This window comes from Melozone crissalis, unplaced genomic scaffold (assembly GCF_028551555.1).
Source record: "Melozone crissalis strain CALT ecotype California unplaced genomic scaffold, PUWL_Pcris_2 ptg000018l_1, whole genome shotgun sequence".
NCBI lineage: Eukaryota > Metazoa > Chordata > Aves > Passeriformes > Passerellidae > Melozone > Melozone crissalis.
Window position 1 is genome coordinate 41,557,736 of NW_026535796.1, and position 21,094 is coordinate 41,578,829.

Below are 21,094 nucleotides of genomic sequence, written 5' to 3' on the forward strand. Positions count from 1 at the left end.
CAGAGCAGTCAAGGGATTGTCAAACAAAGTAGGAAGGGAAAGTCTGTGCTCCAAATGATTAACAGGCTGAGGGCCAGACCTGCCTGCCTTAATCCTATTAGGTTGTTGGTGAAGCTGATGGGACCCACCAGAACAGAGGTACCCCTCAAATAGGGGCAAAACATGCTTTCAGCTGCTGAGGTCTTTTGGAGGGGAGCAGGGTTAGAGAGCACAGAGGGAGAATCTGTTCTCTAAAGCATCATCTGGAGAAGCAGTAGCATTTATAGACCTTGTGGTAAAAAGGCTTTTAAGGAGATTACATCATAGCTAGCTTCCGTGTTAATACTGAGCTCTGGCACTTATCTTTACAATGCATGCTCACATCAGCCAGTGCCCTCTGATCTGACTTTGTCTGGTGTTTTTCTAACCAGCAGTCTCCCCATGAGACGTTGCTTTTCACTCCCCATCTGATTCTCTCTCAGCATGAAGGACTGAATTGTTTCTACCCTGACTGAATCACACCCTGTCCCTCTCTGTCCCAAGCAAATGAGAACTGAAGCCTGTGCCTTGCAAGGCAGCCTCCTCCTTGCAGCAACACAGGCATTTGGGAGAACCTCATGGGCTTGGTCACATCCTCTGCCCTCCACAGAGGATCTGGGTCACTGCCAGGCTGGGCAGCACTGAGAGAGCCCCCATGGCACCCCCAGGAACCCCAAGTGCTGCTTCTCCATGCAGCCATCACTGAGGTGAGCCCTGCCAGACCTGGTGGCCTGTTTGCTGAAATGGAGGAGATGTCGATCAGATTAGTGGGTATCTAACAAACAGGTCACAAGTGCCAAAGCATTTGGTGTTAAATTAGTAGCCTGGCATTTATTTTAGAAGGTAACCTGGTTTCCACAGGTTCTTAGCACTCTGAGAACCAGGATGCTTTAAATTGGCTATGAAGATATACAACCTTAAGTTCAATTTTCTGCATTTCATGATACAGGCTTTCACCTCTCTGTACTTAGGCACCGTGTCACTGCAGAAGACAGAAATTCCCCTCAGGAGGTGGTTCCAGGCTCAGTTCTCCTCCTTGCTCACTGGGTGATTTTGGGACAATTTCCACTCCAGCCTTGTTTCTCCTTCTCCAGGATGGGAACAGTAGCTCCAGCTTTCTAAATGGTTGCAAGGTGTAGGGATAAAATGTGCAACATAAGGCTGCATGTCAGCACTGCTGCTATTTCTTTCCCAGTTCTTTCATAGAACAGCCTTACAAGTACCCACTTAAAAGTACTTCATCTATATTTCCACAAGAACTAGCTGTAATTACCTGACCTTCCTGTCAACCACCAATTCAAGGAAACACAGCAGCAAGGCCATGGTCTGTGACAGAACAGCACAGCACAGCACTGACCTGGAGACAGTAATTCTCAGTTCTTTTGAACAGAGGCACCACTGAGAGACACAGAGATGTGCCAGTACCATCCATCTCATTGCACAAACACACACTCTAGCCCTTCAGTGGCAACTGATGTGCACAGGCATTTTATGGGCACTTGCAAATCTTCAGTGAGGAAAGATCAGTGCTGAACACAATCTGCTTGTCCTGCCAAACTGTGACATCACCATGTTACAGTGATGAAAGTGAAAAAGCATCCAGAAGAAAAGAGGCCTGAAAACACTGGACCTTCATACTAAATCTGCCATTTCAGCACACTTGGGCTTATTTCCATTATCAAGCACACACATGTGTACACAGACATGCACACAGATATCTGGGGGTTTTTAGCCTGGAGAAAAGGAGGCTCAGGGGAGACCTCACTATTCTCTACAACTGCCTGAGAGGAATTGCAGCCAGCTGAGGGCCAGTCTCTTCTCTCAGGCAACCAGCCACAGGACAAGAGGACCGTCTTAAGCTGAACAAGGGGAGATTTAGGTTGCACATTAGGAAAAAATTCTTTAAAAAAAATGTGATTGGGCATCAGAATGGCCTTCCCAGGAAGGTGGTGGAGTCACCATCCCTGGAGGTGTTTAAGGAAAGACTGGATGTGGCTCTTAGTGCCACGGTCTGGTTGACAATGTGGTGTCTGGTCATAGGTTGGAGTTGATGATTTCAGAGGTCTTTTCCAATCTAAATGATTCTGTGACCCTGTGAATAACTTCAACATGGGCAGGAAGAAGTTTGCTTCTGGGAATTAGATATGTAGAGACTACTTTGAGCTGCCAGGGAAAAGGACTATCTTTGCTTGCAGGCTTATGGCACTGTGCCCTGAGCTACTTAACATCAAACAAAAGCAGGGACCAGTGAAAGAAATAAAGGGTTGCTTCCAAACTGGAACTCACTAGGTAGAGGACATGCATTTTCTCACCTCAATCCCATAGCCAATACCACCTCCCAGGTCCACTGCAGTAAAATAGGTATAAAAAGAAATGAGTCTTCTAGACAGCTTCTCCCCTGTCTTGCTTTCAGGCTGTTTCAGAGGCTGTTTTAGGGCAGAAGATGGACTCATCATCAGTACCAGGAATTTCTGGGAGAAACAGGCTCCTTTGTGGTGCAGTGCAACCGCAGAGGGCAGCTCATGGGGAAACAACTGCCAAAGAGCAAAGACGCTAAGTAGAAAACTTGCCTCATCCTCCCTTGTGACCTGATGGCCACCACTCACCTCAGATCACAGTGAGGAAGTGATTAGTAAACAGTAAACAGATTAGTAAACAGTAAACATCAGTAAAGAGCTGTCCAGTCCAAACTAAGGTGGATTGGACCATGGCTTGAGACACTTGCTGAGAGCTAAGTGGCTTGAAGAGCTTATTCAGCATCTATCTGCATTTTTAGGTGATAAAAGCCTTTAAAAAACTAGTCCTTATTTCCACTGTGCCTCAGATACCCTTGGGTGAAATCCATGCCCCAACAGGTGCCATGAAGGCAGGTTCTGGTGAGCCTGTTAAGGTTCTGTGGTAGGGGAAGTTGTATGGACACTGTAAGCTCATGTAGTGAGCCTTCCCTGGTTGTTAATTCCCTTATCTGCTGATATACTCTCCTTTTCAGGGTTTTGCTGGAACTGTATCATCATTGGCAGAGGAGTAATAAGACAAGCCAATGGCAATAAGACAAGCCAAAGTGCTGGATTTTAGTGTGGGTTCATGTCCAGCCCCTCATTACTGCATGGTGATGGTGTGGCTGCAGGTGCTGCTCCTCAGGCCTGGCACAGCCCTCACTGTGTGATGGTACAGCCTCCTATTCCTTGGGACAGGACACAGCTGATCAATTCTATAACAATTACCATTACTTTGGAGCCTAATAATAATAATAAAAATAGTAATAAAAAAAATAATCTTCAGTGCTTGACACTACTAGTCTCAAACACAAAGTTTACAAGGATGAAAACATTATCTCTGTTTCAGATATGGTAACTCTGGGTGTCTGATATTGTAGCTGACTCTGTTGAGACCTCCCAGCAGGTTGGTGGCAGAGGGAGAAGCAGTGCCCTGGACACTCTTTCCCCATTCCCTGAAGGGTGGGCAAGATGCCTCCTTTGTGGGAGTCACAGTATGTCACCCTCAGGCCTTCAGAAAGCTTATCAGTCTTTCAGCTCTTACACTGAACAGACCTTGCCATCCAAGAAGGGATGATAGAGGCCGAAATTCAGGCAGCTGAGATGTGATTTCAGGAATCTACACTCTTACAGTGATGACCAGTCTTTTACCAGCAAATGATTAATGGACACCTCAGGGCTGGCAGATTCAATCTCACAGAAAGATGACAGATTTTCTTGGTATAATGTTTTATATACAGATTGAATTAAAGTCCAGATTTGCCCAATTTCTTAGAGTTCAACAGTATTCCCATGAGAGGTGCCATCAGTCACAACCTATGCAAAGGGAGTAAAATTCAGTGCTACTGGTATTAAGTCATTAACTTGTAGATCCTTAACAGCTTTTTCAAGAGCTTGAGAACCTCTGGGTAATAGCAAAGATTAGACAAACCTCACGTCTTAATGCTGACACTTTCTCAAAATTAGCACCTTCAGGGAAGTCTGAGACAAAAACAACTGCAGACTGAATTTCCTAAAACAGATTGTGGAAGACTTGGAAATACTCTGCATATTTTCCTAATGTGTTAATAGGACAGTTTCTAAGGTACTGGTTTATGTCCATCTTTGAAAAATAAATGGTTTTCCTGTTGGGCACCCCACTATATGAAGAGAGTGACTATAACAGACATATACTTTAGATTGGTAAGTGCAGATGGCTTTAAAGAGTTTTCACTTTACAAAGAAAGCCATTTTGCAAATCATATGTCTATGTTTTAGGGAACAGCCAGCTGACTGTGTAGCTGATACTTCTGTTGATGTATGGCATCTATATAAACATAATCCTCCTATTTGATATTATGTGGTTTATTCCTGGTATTCCTTCAATAACTCAGTTATTGCTGGAATTAAGGGCTACAGTCATCACTTTAAAATGTCCTTTAAAAGATCAATGAATAATTCCCATTCCTACTGCTCTCAAGTTCCTTTTCCAAATTGTATTCAGATTCAACTTCAGGGAAATTAAATTGATGACCCACCCAGAATAAAATGGAACTGAAGTGTGAAAGGCCTTCCAAACCAAGTGTAAATTTAATTCTAATATAAGTAAAATTACATTTATCAACTAATAATTTTTCATGCAGTTTCCATAAAATACAGAACACTTGAAAAGGCAGTTACATCACATTAACAGATCGAGGCATTTCACCCTGCCAAATGCCCTCATATGAAGTCCTCAATTGCCACTCAGTGTATTTGCAACTCCTGGAAAGCTAAAAGACAAGGCACAGGTTTCTTTTCAACCACAAAGGCAAGCAAATTGGTTACAGGTTGCTACTGCACTGCCCCCAGGCTTTACACAGACCATGACTTCCTACTGAAACCTGCACCTGGCCAAACTGAAACAAGAGTTAAACCAAACCCTTTATTTTTTATAAATAAAAATGTGCATCACTTTCACAAGGAAAGGAAAATGTCCAGGGATGATTCAAGAGAATCTGCTCCATTGGTAAAAGTCCAGTTTAACAGCAGCATTTGTCAAGGAACAGATCTTTGTCTAAAATTATTTCTAACCAATGAACTGATGAAATACCAGCTCTATTTAAAAGACACTTCAAAATAATAAAGTAATTAATTTAAACAGCCATTAGGGATCCACAATTTGCTGCTATATTTATGTAGTTATAATGCAGTATGATTTACTAGTGGAAGGGTTAAATTAACTTGCATAATTATTAAATACAGATTTTGGCAGCAGCATCAGTTATTAGCTGATATTCATACTATATTAATGGACACTGTGTCCTCACTTTGGGATAACATCAGGAATTTCCAGACTACCGCTTCCTTGACCTGCTACACTGACTTAAATATCACCCTTGAGCTGCAATTACACAAGCAGGGCAACACCTTTATATCCTGTTCATAACAACACAATGCACAAAACCCTTACAAGAACATATTTCTCCAGGTCTGCTTTAGCAGGGTCAGCTGCTTATCCCTTCCTGCTGGAACAGCTTGTGCCAATTAAGCATTTATTTCTGACTTGTCAAGATGAGGCACAACTCCTTCTGCCAGGAGCAGGTGAACCTACAATTACTTGTAAATCAGCAGCCTCTGACTCATCAGTAACTTCACTGAAGATTTGTTATCTTCTTAATCAGTGGAATGGTAGGCATGTACAAATGGACTGCCATCCACAGAAGGAATTAATGTCTTCAGCTTAGCCAACTCCTTCTGCTTAAAAAAAAAAATCAAGATGTTGGAGTGTGCATCTCAGAGTAGAAAGGACTGTTCTATTGCAGAACCAGTTTAATATGTGATGGTTCTTTTTAAAAATTAGACAATGCTTTTAATCTATAGACAACAGTACTCCCACTGATTCGTGCACTGCAAAATCTGGCCTGAGGCTCTTACTTTTAAATACTTCAAAATGCATTTTCAAGAGAGAGGATTTTTCCATTATATCAATTTATTACTGTATGAAAAATTCAAAACAAATATGCAAGGTCCCAGAGCAGGGGAGATATTCATCACTTGCCTAAATAACAATCAGGCTTGGCAAAACAGTTCAGAATTTATTGTGATGAAAAACTCTGAAATGGGAAAGCACTGGAAGCTGTGACTGACCATCTGGTCTTACCAGTGTCTCAAACAGAAAGAGATTTTACAACTCAGTAAGAGGAAATGTTAGGTGAAAGAGTGACAGCAGAATCCTAAAATGAAAGTATTAGTATGAACCTTTCCAGTTTTACCTGCTTTCTAATCACTAATCCTGCTCTTCAGACTTAATGTAACATCTTAGATGCTCAAACTATTTCAAAATTTGTATTTGATTGCTGCTTAAGGAATATCCTCACCATAAATAATTTTCTCATTTTGACTCAGAGGTGAGGCCTTGTAACTTTTATTCCTACACCAGAAATAACTGTGCTTACTGGAAAAAAAAAAGGCAGGACGTTGAATTCTATATGTATTTGGTGACAAAATCAAGTGCCTGCAATTTAAGGCAGAAAATCCAATCACTGCATTTCTGATTTAGATGGGTGAATTCTGCTTAATCCAGTCTTGGATGCTTAATGATTTGGTTCACTGTGCTAAGAGTGAAGGCAGCATCTGTGATGTGAAAACAACATGATGGGGACCTGGACTAGACTCTACCTCTGCCATCCTCCATGGCTCCAGGCTGTGGGCTCAGAGTTCAATTTAGATTTGAAAGTCTCCAAATCCTACAGCCAGTTCTGCGAGTCACATTCCTCCAGTAACACAAAAGTCTATGTGGGAGATGACAAGAATTGAATTTTGGTTTTGCTTTGTAAATTATGAACAATGCTCTCACACAAGACGGCAATTCACAGCATGACAGCTGTGTTACCAAAACTGGAAGGGCTTCCCTGTTTCAGCATTCTGTTTGCATTTAAAAAAAGTCACTGTCTAGACCAGACTTGCTCTCACAGTAACAGTCACTACTGTAAATGTCTTCATGCAGGAGACAATGTGTCCCCTGCCATTTTGGGGCATTTTAGTTCTCTGCTGTTCAGGTTTGGTAGTCACTGTGCAGGATGGAGGGAAATGTCTTCTATTCTAAAACAAACCCAGCCCTGCCTGTTTGCTAACAATTCCTTTGGGCATCACTTGGGAGAAATCCACCCAAGATTCCTCTAATATGTCCAAATATGTCAAAGATGAACAAGTCTTTCAGGCAGAAGGGCAGTAGGTGAAGGGTGGTCCTGTCAGCTGAGCACTTAGGGCCAGCAGCTTTGCAGTGGGCGCTTGTAAAGATAGAGCCCTCACAAGATGAAATGCTTAACCAAAGGGAAACTTAAACTCAGAGCTCTCTGAGGTGCTCAGCTCCTGTTACAGCAGCCTACATCAGACTGAGCCAAGCTGACCATTGGGCATCTCAAATCTGAAGACACATCGTGGCCTCTAAGAACGTTTCAATTAATTTTGCAATCACAGCTTCCCCTCCACTCCTGGGGGATAATCAGACCTCTGCCAAAGACAAAAGTTCTTTAGGCACTGAGTAGGCAAACACATCAGCATCCACATACAAGAAAAGCAGTGGTGAGCATCAGGACCAGGCTCAGTTTTCCTGCTGGAATAGCAACATGGAGACAGTATTCAGCATAAGGTTCTAACTCATTCTTTGAATCCACAGTGGATCACCTGTGCATTTCTACCATCAAGATTTAGGACGAAGAAAATCCCAAGGAAAAACCATTTCTTATTCTTTTATGTCCTAGAGCAATGCAATGTTTATTTCTATAACAAGTTCTTGTTCTGAAAGACTATTTTAACAATTAGCAAGACATCTGAAAACTTTGTTTACTTGAAAACCTACACAAAGTTTGAGAAGTTACAGACTATTCCTGTTCTTCAGATTCCTGTCTAATATACACACATTGTGGCAGCCCAGAGATGAGTGGCATTCCTCAGGGGATGGTATTAGAACTGGTGCTGTTTAACATCTGTGTCAGCAACACAGACAGTGGGATTGAGCACATCCTCAGCAAGTTTGCTGATGACACCAAGACGCGTCATTCACTCAGCATGATGGAGGGGATGGATGCCATCCAGAGAGAGCAGATGCCACCCAGAGGGAAGGGATGGCATCCAGAGGGAAGGGATGACATCCATAGGGACCTTGGCTTGAGCAGTGGGCCTGTGCAAACCTCGTGAAGTTCAACAAGGTCCTGCACCCATGTTGGGGCCATCCTGAGTACAAACAAAATCTGTGAAGAGAACAGACTAAGAGCAGCCCTGAGGTGAAAGACTTAGTGGTGCTGGTGGACAAGACGTTTGACATGACCTGGCAATGTGTGCTCACAGCCCAGAAAGCCAAGTGTGTCCTGGGTGCATCAACACAAGCGTGACCATCAGGTCAAAGGAGGGGATTCTCCCCTCTACTCCACTCTCGTGAGAGCCCATCTGCAGTACCATGACCATCTCTGGGCACAGCATAAGGAGGATCTGGACTCACTCCAAGAGGGGCATGAAGACGATCGGAGGGCTGGAGCACCTTTTCTATGAGACCTTAGATGTCCTTCTATGAGGCTGAGAGAGCTGGAGAAAACTCCAGGGAGACCTTATAGCAGCATTCAGCACCTGAAGAGAGCCTACAAAAAATCTGGAGAGGGACATTTTACAATGGCATGTATGGCTAAGGACAAGGGGTAATGGATTTAAATTGGAAGATCATAAATTTAGATTAGATGTTAGGAATAAATTCTTTACTGTGTAGGTGGTGACGTACTGGAACAGGTTGTCCAGAAGTGTTCAAGGAGCACTTCCCCATCCCTGGAAGTGTTCAAGGCCTGTTTGGACGGGGCTTTGAGGATCCTAGTCTAGGGGAAGGTATCACTACTCATGGCAGGGGGGTGAAACTAGATGATCTTTACAGTCCTTTTAACCTGAACCATTTTATGAATCTACAATCTGTCCCAAAAGATCTGAATGCCCTTATCTTTCCTACTTGCACTAAAGGGACCCTACAGGCTTTCTGAAATGAGGCTGTACATCTGAGCTCATACAGCTGCCAAAAGGTTTCACCCTTCTTGTAGCTGGTCATTTTTATTTTGGCATTTTCACCAGTCCAAATAATTAGTTAATTAGATGCTCTGTCTCCAGAGATAAAGATTTCACTCTGAAAAACAAAATTATACAATTACTGCATGGAGATTAGAGTCCTCTGCAGTGATGTCATTCACTTTGGCCTTGCACTGACATGATTGTGCTTGATCTCAGCTGACAGCTCAGGGCAAACTTCCACTAAGGTCAGGAGCTGTAAAGACTTCACTGTGCACCTATGTGCCAGCATCCAACCACCAGAGACTGGTTCATGTATCCAGACTCAGCTCAAGCTTCCTCCTCTAAATTTTGACTGAAGCAATGTTTGAATGAACACTTCCTTCATCCAGAGAGCAGACGGCAACACCATGGACTCCTTGTCCAATATGGGAGAAAGGTAAAGCAGAGACAGCAAATGTTGCTCACCAACAAGTGAGGAGTCCAGTCAAGAACATCCTTTCTCTTCCTTGTACCATTTTTAAAGAAGTCACTTCTGATATTTTTTTCATAAGACCTTACACAGGTTAAAACTGATACTGACTACTGTGTATATCTAGCTCTAACCCCTTCCCCCTTTCCTGTTTTGAAAGCCTGGCTTTTACTTCCAGACAAAGTCCTTTCTTCTTTGCAATGCCTCTGGAGAAACCTGCATGCTCACAGAGTATTTAAGGTTTGACAACAGCAGTTTTTCAGATTTTTAAGGGTCAACATCATTTGAACTAGCTTAATCTCATGGGCCCATGAAGCCTGGTTAGAAATGCTGCCTAAACAAGTATTCCATCCACCTTGTCTTAGTCTTGGCTGAAATCCAGAGACAAGGAGAAAAGCAGATGGAGAGAAAAAGACACAGTTAATTAAAGGCCAGGTTCTGAGCATCTCTATTGCCTTCAGGTCATTACAGACATATCTAGGGAACACACTCAATTTCATTGAAAGTTCCTTCTTCCTTTGCTGTCAGCATCTAAGTTTAGTTGGCCTTAGGCCCCTCAGAGCCTCATGAGCTTTCCCTTCACTTCATCAAGGAGCAGTTTTCTAGGCATGGGTTAAAGAGCAGGCTGCTGCTTGCATAAGGGCAGTTACTCCGGAAACATCGATGTGCCAAACCGTCTGCAGGAGCTGCCACGGGCTCAGGGACCATGTCTCCTGACAGCCCCCACCATCACACACTCCCCAGCATCCTAGGCACTCCTAACATGGGCTGGAGTCCCTCTCCTCAGCCCCTGGGTAAGGTACACATCTGTATCAAATCAGACAGCAGCATCTCAATGGGATGACAAAAAACTACACCTGAAATGAAGGTCAGGGAAGTCAAAGCTCAAACAGCCCATGTGTCCCACTTTGCAGGAAAAGGTGCAGGTGAACCAGCAGTACTGAGAGACCCAGCATGGCTGATGGCATCTCTCATCTGGATACTGTAAGGCAGATGGATTCCCAGGAGGAGGCACAGGGTTGTGCTGCCGTGATGGAATTGGCTGCAGAGCAGAGGCAGTGAAGTCAAGATCAGAGGTTGGATGGGGCACCATAAATGCAAGTGGTCCGTGTGAAGGAGTTAAAAATGTAGGGAAAGGAGACCTGGGGTCATCCCTGAAGGAGGAAAAAAGCACTCTATTTAATTTCCCATAGTCATGCGGTTTCATTCACTTATTCAGTGCCTCCTCAGGATGTGCTGAAACACTCCCCACACGTTCTTAATGTAAGTACCCAACTCTAACAGGGAGGTGTCTCCTAAACCAGGGAAAGCTGGTGCTCCTAACACTGCTTTGGTTTTAGACTGCCTGCTAAGCTGTGTGATTCTACTCATTTTCTCCAGAGGGAATTAGGTTATTTCCCCTCAGAGTAAACACAGCATTTTCCAGCTATTATATGTGAATTCTAGGATTCTCTAGATTTAATTTAATTTAATAGATTCTGTATAAATCTATCTGCAGGAAGCACAACTAAAGATTTGTTGCTGGATCAACCTGTCAATACTGAAGTGTGTAAAGAGACACTAAATGTACTATAATTGTTCCTAAAAGTCCTCACAGCACAATAAAAGCCTTTCAGGGAGTGATTCAGCTGCTCACAAACAGTTATGCAGTGCCATCCCATACAAACCAAGTAGGGTTTGTAAAACAATCAGGTGAGACTAATAGAGAGGACACATCAGAGGGTTCTCTGATTTTCCACAACAGCAGCTTGAGGCCACGTCAAAGAGCACTAGATGCTTCATACAGCAGAAAACTGAGCTGTCAGGGTCTGCAGTGACTGGAGAGGCAGGATTTTTGCATCTCTTGGCTTTAACCACCCAGCCCAAACCATGGTAGCTGCTTTAGAGTTGATCTAAATCTCCAGCAATATTCAGTTTGATTGCAGAGGGAGCTTTTAAGGACAGTACCTAGCAGACTGCAGCCTTTTGTGGCTCACAAAGCTCTGAAAGCAATTCCAGCATTTTTATGTAGTACCTCATGACACACACACTGTACCTTGTAAGGGTAAAAATCTTGCAGCTCCTGGACTGCTGCTTTTTTGCAGATGTCTTTCCAGTACTAAACTTCATTCACTTAGCAAGTTCAAAGTGCAAATCTAGCACCAACCACTTCACAATAGCTTTTGGCTCTTTACTTTCCTCTCCTCTGAATACCTTTTAAAAGCAGTGTCTATAACATCAATATTTAACCACAAGGCTTGTTGTTTCTCCCAAGGAAGTGGATTGCTGTACACATGGACTAAATCACAGTGCCTAGACAGCTGATGATAATGAAAGCATCATTCAAGATGAGACACTTGATTGCTACTCTAAAGCTTACCAGTGAAAGAAATGTGTAATCTCTTTTTTTCATTGTATTTGAAATGAAGCCACTTCCTTAAGTATTAGTCATCTGGATTTATATAGCTCATTTTTAGAACTGTGTTAGCACCTGGCAATCCAGCCTGAGAAAGCATCAGGCTATCCCAGTCACAAGCCCATTAGATTTCTTGTTCTTCTTTCTGCAATGTGTCACAGACTTCTTTTTTTCTGACATGATTTACTTCCCACTTGACAGGGGACAAATCCATGCACTCAGAGCAGCTGCCTGATGGAGGGGAAGCAGCCTGGCAGTGGTGCTCCCTTCCCAGTACAGCTGGTCAGCAGGGCTGGTCCCTGTGCCAACACTGCCACATCTCATCCCCCTCAGGGTAACAGGGCACCCCAGGCACAAGAAAAGAGAGTGACAAAGTACTTTATTTTCTGGCTGTGATACAAAGATCAAGGTAATTTTCCATATTACTGCCCCTGACATTTTCCTGAACATTGAAAGAGATTTTTCCTGCTCTAAAAACTATCCCTTTCTGCTTTCCCAGCTGTCTTTGTACTTCCTTTCCCAAGTGTTTCACTGTTGGCTTTTCTTTGCCTTTGCCTTAATTTTCTGCAGTGTAGCACAAGTACAAAGCATGCTCCTGGCAGAAAAGACACTGAAAAATTCTGCTTGTCCTCTGCCTGACTACAAGCTGTGCAGAAGCCTTCTTCATGTCTTCTGCACATCTGGAGTTGCCGCTGATAAAGACAAACAGCCAGATGATGATACCTAATGATTTATTTTTCCCTGGAGGAAGTGCTGAGGATACTGGATACACTTTGCAACACTGCTCCCAGGGGAGTTTACATAAGCAGGGAGAAGAATTAATAGGCAGCCTTACAGGGAGAGACGAATTTATGAAAATGCAAAAGCATTAAGGAGATTTACTGGAACACCAAACTCCCTGAACCCAGTGGGTGCAGTAGAACCAGGAAGGTCTCTCCCACAGTGCAGGGACCATGGGGACAGATGTCGCTCTCCAGAAATTATCTGTATGCCAGGGATCACAGGAATACTGATGTGGAAAGCAGCTGCAGAGCTAGCCAGCAGGAACTGAAGGCACCAGGTGTGCTGGGCATGGGGATGTACAGCTGGAAATAAGGAGGAGCTCGGATGCACTGAGTAAGGCTTGGGAACACTGACTTGTATGAAGAGAAAGAGATGAGTCTTAGCCTGCATGTGCATTAGTGGGAAAGCTGCTCACTTGCCATTGACTCCTGACATGCCTCCTATTTTTGTAACAGTTGTAATCAATTTAAAACCAGTGAGCCTGAGTCACTGCTATGGTAAACTGTAGTGCCCCAGTGTCTTGACAACAGTCAAACATACTGAATGGTCTAGACAGAGTGTTTGGATTTTTGTCTGCTTATAAATTAATTTGCCTTGGAGCACCCAGACCTTCAAGCTGCACACCTGGCAAAAAAGGGGTCATGACACTGAGGGGGCAGCACAGCCCTGTGTCTCTGCAGGAATGCATTTCCCAGGGCTAGGGGATTAGGGAACCATGTAAAACCAGGGAATCATATCTAACACAGTGAAAGGAGGGAATTTCTCTGGCTTTCCTCCAAAAGTCAAGCATTATTCATTGATCAGAAAACAGATCTCCATCTCTACTGAGAACATTTCTTCTTCCATTTGCTAAGTGGAAAATGACAAATGAGCTAGCTGTGCCCTTTCCCACATCACTTCTGCTGTCTGTCCAGGTGTCCCCGTGCTCTGCCCTCCTTCAGCACACCCCAGCAGCATCAGCAGCTACTTACTTGGCACCGCCAGCAACCTCGGGGGCAGCGGAGGTGGAGGAGGCGGTGGTAACAGAGGAGGTGGCCTGCACTGGCAAATTTCCGGGCAGCTCTCTGTAAATTTCTCTGCTACAGGCTTGGAGCATGACTTCTGGGGTTCACCCTGAGTGATCTGTGAAGAAACAAGTCATTGCATGAGCAGCAGAAGAGTGAAAACTGATGAATGTGTTTTTTAGGCTTGAGTACCTGAGTGGCACCTCAAACCTGTAGCGAGAACTGAGCTAAAGCTCCTAAGATGCCCCTTCCCTACATGGCCCACATTTGTAATATTTCTTTTATTTAACACAATCTCTTCAAGAACTCTTTCCCTCAGTCAAATTTGGTTGAGATTGGCCAGCTGGTTTCTGAGTTATTATGGGCTAAGGAGAAGGCAGGCAGTGGCAGACAATACGATTGCATAAGCCTTCTTTCCTTAGGAAAGCCATCTAGCAGCATGCATTATTCACAGGGTCATTGCTGCAAGCCAAAGAGAGCTATTAAAAATTACAAGACAGTTAGGGTCAGGATTATGTTCATTTTCCTTAAGACAGAACTGAGAGCCAGAGGACATCCCTCCTCTGCTTCGCCAGCCTCACTTGGAAGTTTAGAGAGCATTCCACGGGGTGTTTCACTTCCTGCCAAGAGGGGAGGCTACCCACATTTTAATCATCTGTGGACCACAGCAATGACATGGTTTAAATGGAAATGCCACATTGTAGCCTCCTGTGAGATGCAGTGTTGGTTAATAATAAAAGTGAAGATGAGGCATTGCAGAACCCAAGCATAAACATCACTTGGCCATGAGCAATGATTTAGCCAGTACTGGTATACAATATATTCAGTAGCTTGATCTAGTCACGACAAGGACTATTTATTAACAGCATATTTTTCTTATCATAGAAATATTTACATAACTAGGGATTAAAGGAATATTCAGTAAAATTCGGTAAAATGTAATGTTTCAAAATGGAGTTAGTCCCCAATGAAAAGGAAATTTGCTGAGCATCACAGAGGCTTCTGAGAGGTGTTAACTTCAGAGGTCTCTAAGCCAGCTCTTTCTGAATGACTTATACAGGATACAATTTCGAAGAGACAAAGCAAAGCCTAAAAGATTAACAAGCATGTTATCTAACAAGCACTTTGAATGTAAGCATTAGGAGACCGCCTGGGACAGACTGGTGTCCTGCTGAAGCTAAGGACAGTTATGCTAGCATATTTTCTTGTCAAGTTTGGTCTCAGGCGAGTTATTGTCCTAATAGTTTTGGCCTAACATCACCTTCTTTAATTAGCTTTTTTCCACAACACGTTGGTCATTACAAAGAGGATGTCTCATGCCATGCTCTCTGATCTGTTTTAGGCAGGCTTCTCATGCCTCTATGGCAGGGTCACCCAGGGTTGCCTTCTCCCCACTTCTCTCTGCTGCCCAAGTTTTGTTTCCCTGTCCCTGCCAGCTCTGGGCACACCGTCTGTCTCCTCTCCCCTTCCAACCCTGGCCCCCAGCACGGCCAGCGTGCCTGTTCCACGGCCCACAGCTGAGCACCAAGGGGGCTGCCCTGCCCTGCAGGAAAGCTGTACACATTGTTTCATGTATTTCTGGCCAAAAAGAGAGACGTGGCTAATTAAAACAGCATCACTGCACAAAGGACGTGCTCACATGCGTAGGAGGTTTCTAAATGCAGAAAGACGCATTACTCTGGCCTCAGGGAAATGGAGGTAGGGCTTTGTTGATTAAATATTATAGGGAGGGAGCAAAGAATAGAAAAGGCTACGTGTAGCTAAGTTGGAAGGACAGCTCAGCACAGCATAAGGCAGAAGGCTCAGTTCTTTAAACAGCTTGTCTAAATCTATTACCAAACATAGGGAAAAACAAATTCAGCACAAGTGCTTTCCAACTTTCCCCTTCACCATCAGGTAACAGTAAGAGGATGGTTAAAGATCATCCCAGACAGCTTCCAGGAACTTACACAAACTCTGAACACTCTAATGAATCAAAGTGACTTGGCTGTGTAATCCCTCATGACTAGTAATAAATCTGTCAGCTAAGAAGGTTTATTTGTTTTTAAAGTAAGTGATCCCAGGCAGCAGAATATCCTCCATGCTGCTTCAGCTCTTCCAACACTGCTCACACGAGGGTCTGGGGTTCAAGGCATGCTCCCAGGAACAGCCCTGTGGAAGAAGTGTCCTTCCCTGCAGTGTGGGGGCATACCTGGGGGCCCTCCTTGTTCAACAGGTGTGACAAATTTACTGTGCTGACAGAAGGAGGTGGGGCAACACCTCTCCGGTGGCGCTGGCAGCTGATTAGGAAGCAGCTATTCACTCCTAGCTACAGCCTGGGCCCTGGGTTATCGAATCCTGAGAGCTCAGGGCAGTCACGCAGGGGACAGTGAGATGGGAGAAGATGGACACAGGGAAGAATAACCCTGAGCAGACTTGGAGCCAGCTTCTTTTGCAGATCAGAAGCAGCTTTGCATATGTAAGTTTGAAGACGGTGCTGGTATGACAAAGCTACATTGACTTACTGCTCTAACTTAATATCAAGCAGAAGGAAAGACTTGCTCTGTCTTTTTTTAGAGCTATTGACTACTTTTAAATCCCTGGAGGCTCTCCTCCCTTAGGCTGGTAATAGAGTGTCCTCAGAAAATAGTGGATAATTTTCTCAATTACTTTTCAGACAAGATTAACACTATCATGGCCAGTCACTTGCTACTCCTGCTCCTGTCTACTTTAAAAATATTATTTTAGAGAAAAAAAAAAAAAAAAAAAAAAAAAAAAAAAAAAAAAAGGAAAAGTTGCTTTATTTCTCAATACTTTAGCCTGAACCTCTATAACAATTTCCCATGATCATTTTTAAATAGCCAGGAAAGAACTGACATTTAAAAGCATGGGCTTTATCACCTATTTGTTTCCCTTCTCCTGTCACTGGGTGAAATGTGTGGTTGTTAGAAGATAGAAGTAGGACATAAATATTACCTTGATGGGTTTGTCTTAAAGGCTTTGTTTTAAAAACAAAGATATTTTAAGTTGGTTGAAATCTGCCAAGAAAAGGAAATACACAAATCAAGGTTGAGGGCCTCAGGGAGGAGAGAAATAGTCAAGGACTGCAGCAAGAGGACAGAATACTAACAGTAATATAAAGCAGCAGATAACAGTAGCAAGATAGAATCAGGGAAAAAAGGAAGGCATTTTGCTCCTTTTCAAGGAAAAAAAAATCTCCCTGTTGATGTCTATTAGTCTTCTTATGAAAGAAATGAAGGCTATTACTTGTGTCTTCTAAAGGTAAGCAGAAAAAAATCACTAGAAAATATGCTTTAGGGAACAATCTTGCTCTGTCAGGAAATGATGAAATAATACTCCATTGTTTCTTTCTTACTGCTTGCAATTCAAGGTAAACTGCCTTTACAGCATGTGGCAGGAGAAGTGTTTTGACAGAGCCACACCTTTCTATGGCCAGGTCAACTAAATGAATCTGGCCTCACACTTTACTGGTTATTTGCTCTGGCAGACTCTCCCATGGCCCCAGAATGGCTGTGGAAGAGCTCTGCAGGTAAGGTTAACTGGAATTCCAGCAGGCTGCCAGGCAGTGTGTGGCACAGGGGTTGCCTTGGCAAGGGATCACTCTGGAGATGGATCCACAGGGTTTGCTCCCTAGCTCTCCCAGCCATTCCTCTGCTGCTGGAGGGGCCATGAACACCTTCTCTTGGCCTATATGAAACTTGGTTGCTTGCTTGGCACGAGGCTTTCTTAGCACACTGAGCAGTTGGCCAGTCTAGGCATATGCTGCCTGGACTTCAAGCTGATGCATTTTTCCCCTGCTCTGAAAATACATAGAGTTGACTTTTATGGATTTGTGCATTTGATGTGAACGTGTTTTGCAAAAAGAACAAATGTTTTAAAATATTTATGGAAATGAAAATCTGATCCACAAATGTCCAGGGAAGAACAAACAGAAAGTGGTAACTGGTGGTTTCCTTTTGCAGTCTGTCTCTGAAGTTTATGTCTGTGGAATATTTCTCTTTAATCCACAATTTCTTTTAGAAACAGTGATCCTAGTCCTGTTTTGCATACCACGGAAGAATAAATCTGCATGTGGTCAGAACTGTTTAGTATTTCAGTAGAGTCCCATGGGGTTGCAGCAGTCCACAAGCACGTTCTACAGAGTGGGATGGGAAAAGAGGATTAATACAGTCCCTGGAGGGTGGCCTTCTTGTGACTTTTTTTAATCAGGTAAAAGGAGGAAAGCTTTAACAGAAAAGTGCAGTTGACTGAAGGCACAGAGACCTCTAAAAGCCTGCTGATGTAGCAAGAGCTTTGTCTCTTGGTAGCAGTCTACAGAGATGAGATGAGATGAGATCTCACTGCTGCTGCATAAATCCCAGGACAGCTCTGTGCAATTCACATCCGTTAATCCAGATCCATGTTTACAAAACCAGAAAAAATGTGTTCCTGTTATTTATCATGACTCTTTCTGCACTTTTTAAAATTATGTCAAAAGCCTCCGACAGAATCATCCCTTCCCTCTGGTCACAGAACTGGCTACCACGCTAATAAGAAAAGATTGTGGGTTTGTTTTGGTTTTGGTTTTAGTAAGACAAATGTTTCTCCTGTGATTAGCATCTGACTGATTCTTTTAAGTGTCTCAAGGAGGGAAAGCTGAGGTGGGAGGGAAGGCTATGCCACAGTAAGTCATTGTGGGGACAAATGCATGCAGAGGGGCTGGGGGATGCGAGAAAACAAACACAACACGCCTGCTGCTAGAGATGGAGCAGGGCAGGGGAGCAACGATGCAACAGCACAGAATTAGTCAAGGAGATAACGGCTTGTGAGAAGATAAGAGCAAGGATTATGACTCAACATGGGGAAGGGAACCATGGGAGGGGTTCAACCATGAAGGAATTTCAGTCACAGGAAGGATGGAAGGCTGGCATGCCAGTGAGTGTTCCACACCTGCCCTCCCCATTGGAATCTGCTGACGGGAGCCTAGTTTTGGGAAAACTGGAAAAAAGCAGGCTTAGTGTTTGTTCTTCCACAGAACAGCGGGCAATTGCACAAGCACAGTTGATGAATGGGTCATTCATCCAAATAACAAATTATTGCAAGGAAAGGCTGGTGAGCTCCTTGGCTTTCGTATTTCTCAGAGCCTGTTTCAATTTTTATAAATGTAATTGTTTTAGAAAAATAACTTTAGATCATGCGAGTAGTTTGCCAGAAATATGTTTATCCAAGGGGTTTTTTTCTCTGCTCAATTGACTGATAGGGAAGAGGTTGCAGGAGGCATCTCTTCTCATCCAACTGTGCTTCCCTGAGAAATTCAGCTATAGTTTAACTTAAGATTAGCTATCTAAATACTAGAGGAGGACAGCAGGAAGGTAGTGCTGGCAGAAATTTTAATGACAGGACATTGCTTTAAAGGCTGTTTTTGTTGTATTTCTGTTCATCTTAATCCACAAGGAGCACAAATCCTCTTTGTCATTCATGGCAAGAGACAAGATGCTAAAACAAACAACATCTCTCTAATCTCTTGGGAGTCACTAAGTTTAGATCAGGGAGTAAAAGATGTGGAGTCTCCACTTTGTTTTTCCAAGAAAGAAACTGTAATTGGTCTGTTCTTGAACGGCACTTGGCTGGCTCATCAACCACTTCTCAGAAGACTTATATTATAAATAAACTTTGAAATATCGAAGTGACGCATTTGAGATGAGCTTTGCTGCTGTCCTGATTCTCCAAACTGGATGGGCGCTCTCCCTCACTGTGTACCAATTTCTCCCAGTCTCTCTTGCTGGCCACCCACATTACAATCAAGGTCACACAAGACCACGGCTTCGGGGTTGGCAAAAGCTGATTCAGCCCTTTACCCAGAAAACCCTCCATTCAATTCGCAATCAATACCGAAACCCCGCGGCAAGGCACGGCCGCCGGGGCTCCGCTCCGCCGCTGCCTCTTCCCGTGCATCTTGCCACCTACAGCAAAATGCGCTCCCCAGCCCTCCGACCGCCGGCGCGCCGAAGAAACTCAACTCCATCCTGCTGGGAGCGAGCGCTCTCGGACCGAGTTCAGCGCTCCGGGGCTGGCACGGCCGCCCGTCCCGCAGCACCGGCAAGGGGGGCCCTCTCCGGGGACAGCAGCGGCTCTCCCGGCTGTGGGGCCGCCTGCGCGACCACCGCCCCGCCACGGCCTGCTCCCGGCATTGCCGGGGGTGCCGGAGGGGCTCTGCCCGCGCCCCCGCGTTTCCCCCGCCCCGGCCCCGCCGCCCCCGCGCCCCGCAGCTGCGAGCGGGCTCGGGCGGCCCTACCTGGAGGGACCCCCAGAGCGGGTGGAGGGCACAGTGCAGCAGCAGGGAGGGCCAGCAGCAGCGGAGCAGCCCCAGCAGCTGCCGGAGCAGCATCCCTCCTGGGCGGGCGGGCGGGGGCGCGGGCTCCGGGCGACCTGGGGAGGGAGCAGAGCGAGCCGGCAGCAGAGGCGTTGGCTCGCACCCATCCCCGGAGCGCGACTGTCCCAACTTTAATTCTGGAGGGGAGGGAGGGAAGGCGGGAGGGAAGGAGGGGGGGAGGGAGGCAGGGAGATGGGCGGGTGGGGAGGGGAAAGAGTGGTCGGGAAAACCCAGAACCCTGCACGTCCCGGCTCCCTCAGCAGGGAGACGCGCCTCCACCCCCGCCCTGCCCGCCTCCCTCCCCGCCCGCCCCGCCGGCTTCCCCTCCCCGGGATGCTCCGGCTGTCGCCGCCGGCAACCTCTCCGTGCCGGGCGCTTCCCGGCCGGCGCTCACCGCTGAGCTCGGGGCTCCCGCTCACACGGGAGGGGAGCGGGAAAAGTTTGGAGCCAGGCGAGGAAAAAAAGAGGCAGGGCCGGAGCCGGAGGGGAGAGGCGGGGAGAGCGGCGCGGCCGCGCAGCCCGGGCAGTGCATCTCCCACCAGCCCGCCGCCGCTGCTGCAGTGATTTTTCAAGCCCATCGAGGCAGTCCCTTCCGCGCACGGCTCCCCTCGTCTCCCCCTCCCCGCCCGGACCTGCGGCCCCGGGAGCGCCGCACCCGCCCCGCGCCCTCCCCGCCGCCGGGAGCGGGACCCTGCCCAGGGAGGCGCGGGGTGGAGCGGCACCCCCGTCCTGGAGGAGCCCCCAACTGCGGCCGGGAGGTTTTGGGGTTGGTGGTTGTCGGTGTTCCCTTCTCTCATGAGTGACGCGAGGGTTTGTCCTGTAACAGGCGGGACACGGGGCTGGGTCGGCCCGCTGTCTCTGGGATGAAATAGGGAAGACGCTTCATGGCATTTGTGGTTCTCTGTTCCAACAAAACACGCGGAAATGTGTAACAGTGCATGAGGGGAAGTGGATGGATAGACCACCCTCCAATATCAAGGCACCACAGGAAGAAAACAGTAGGAAATCAAGGATGAAGATGGTTTTGCTTCCAATGAAGCACTAAAAGCAAAACAGCTGTTTTGTGAA

At 45.5% G+C, this 21,094-nt stretch overlaps 1 protein-coding gene across 1 annotated transcript in view; it reads right to left on the reverse strand.

Annotated features, from left to right (window-relative positions):
- PRIMA1 (proline rich membrane anchor 1) overlaps positions 1–20,041 on the reverse strand; it is a 46,781-nt gene extending 26,740 nt beyond the window's left edge. Inside the window, exons 1-2 of the mRNA XM_054275521.1 lie at positions 19,949–20,041; positions 13,642–13,792 (exon numbers count right to left, since the gene is read on the reverse strand). Of these exons, the coding sequence (XP_054131496.1) occupies positions 13,642–13,792; positions 19,949–20,041 (244 nt within the window). The remainder of the gene's footprint in view (positions 1–13,641; positions 13,793–19,948) is intronic.
- Between the last annotated feature and the right edge of the window lie 1,053 nt (positions 20,042–21,094).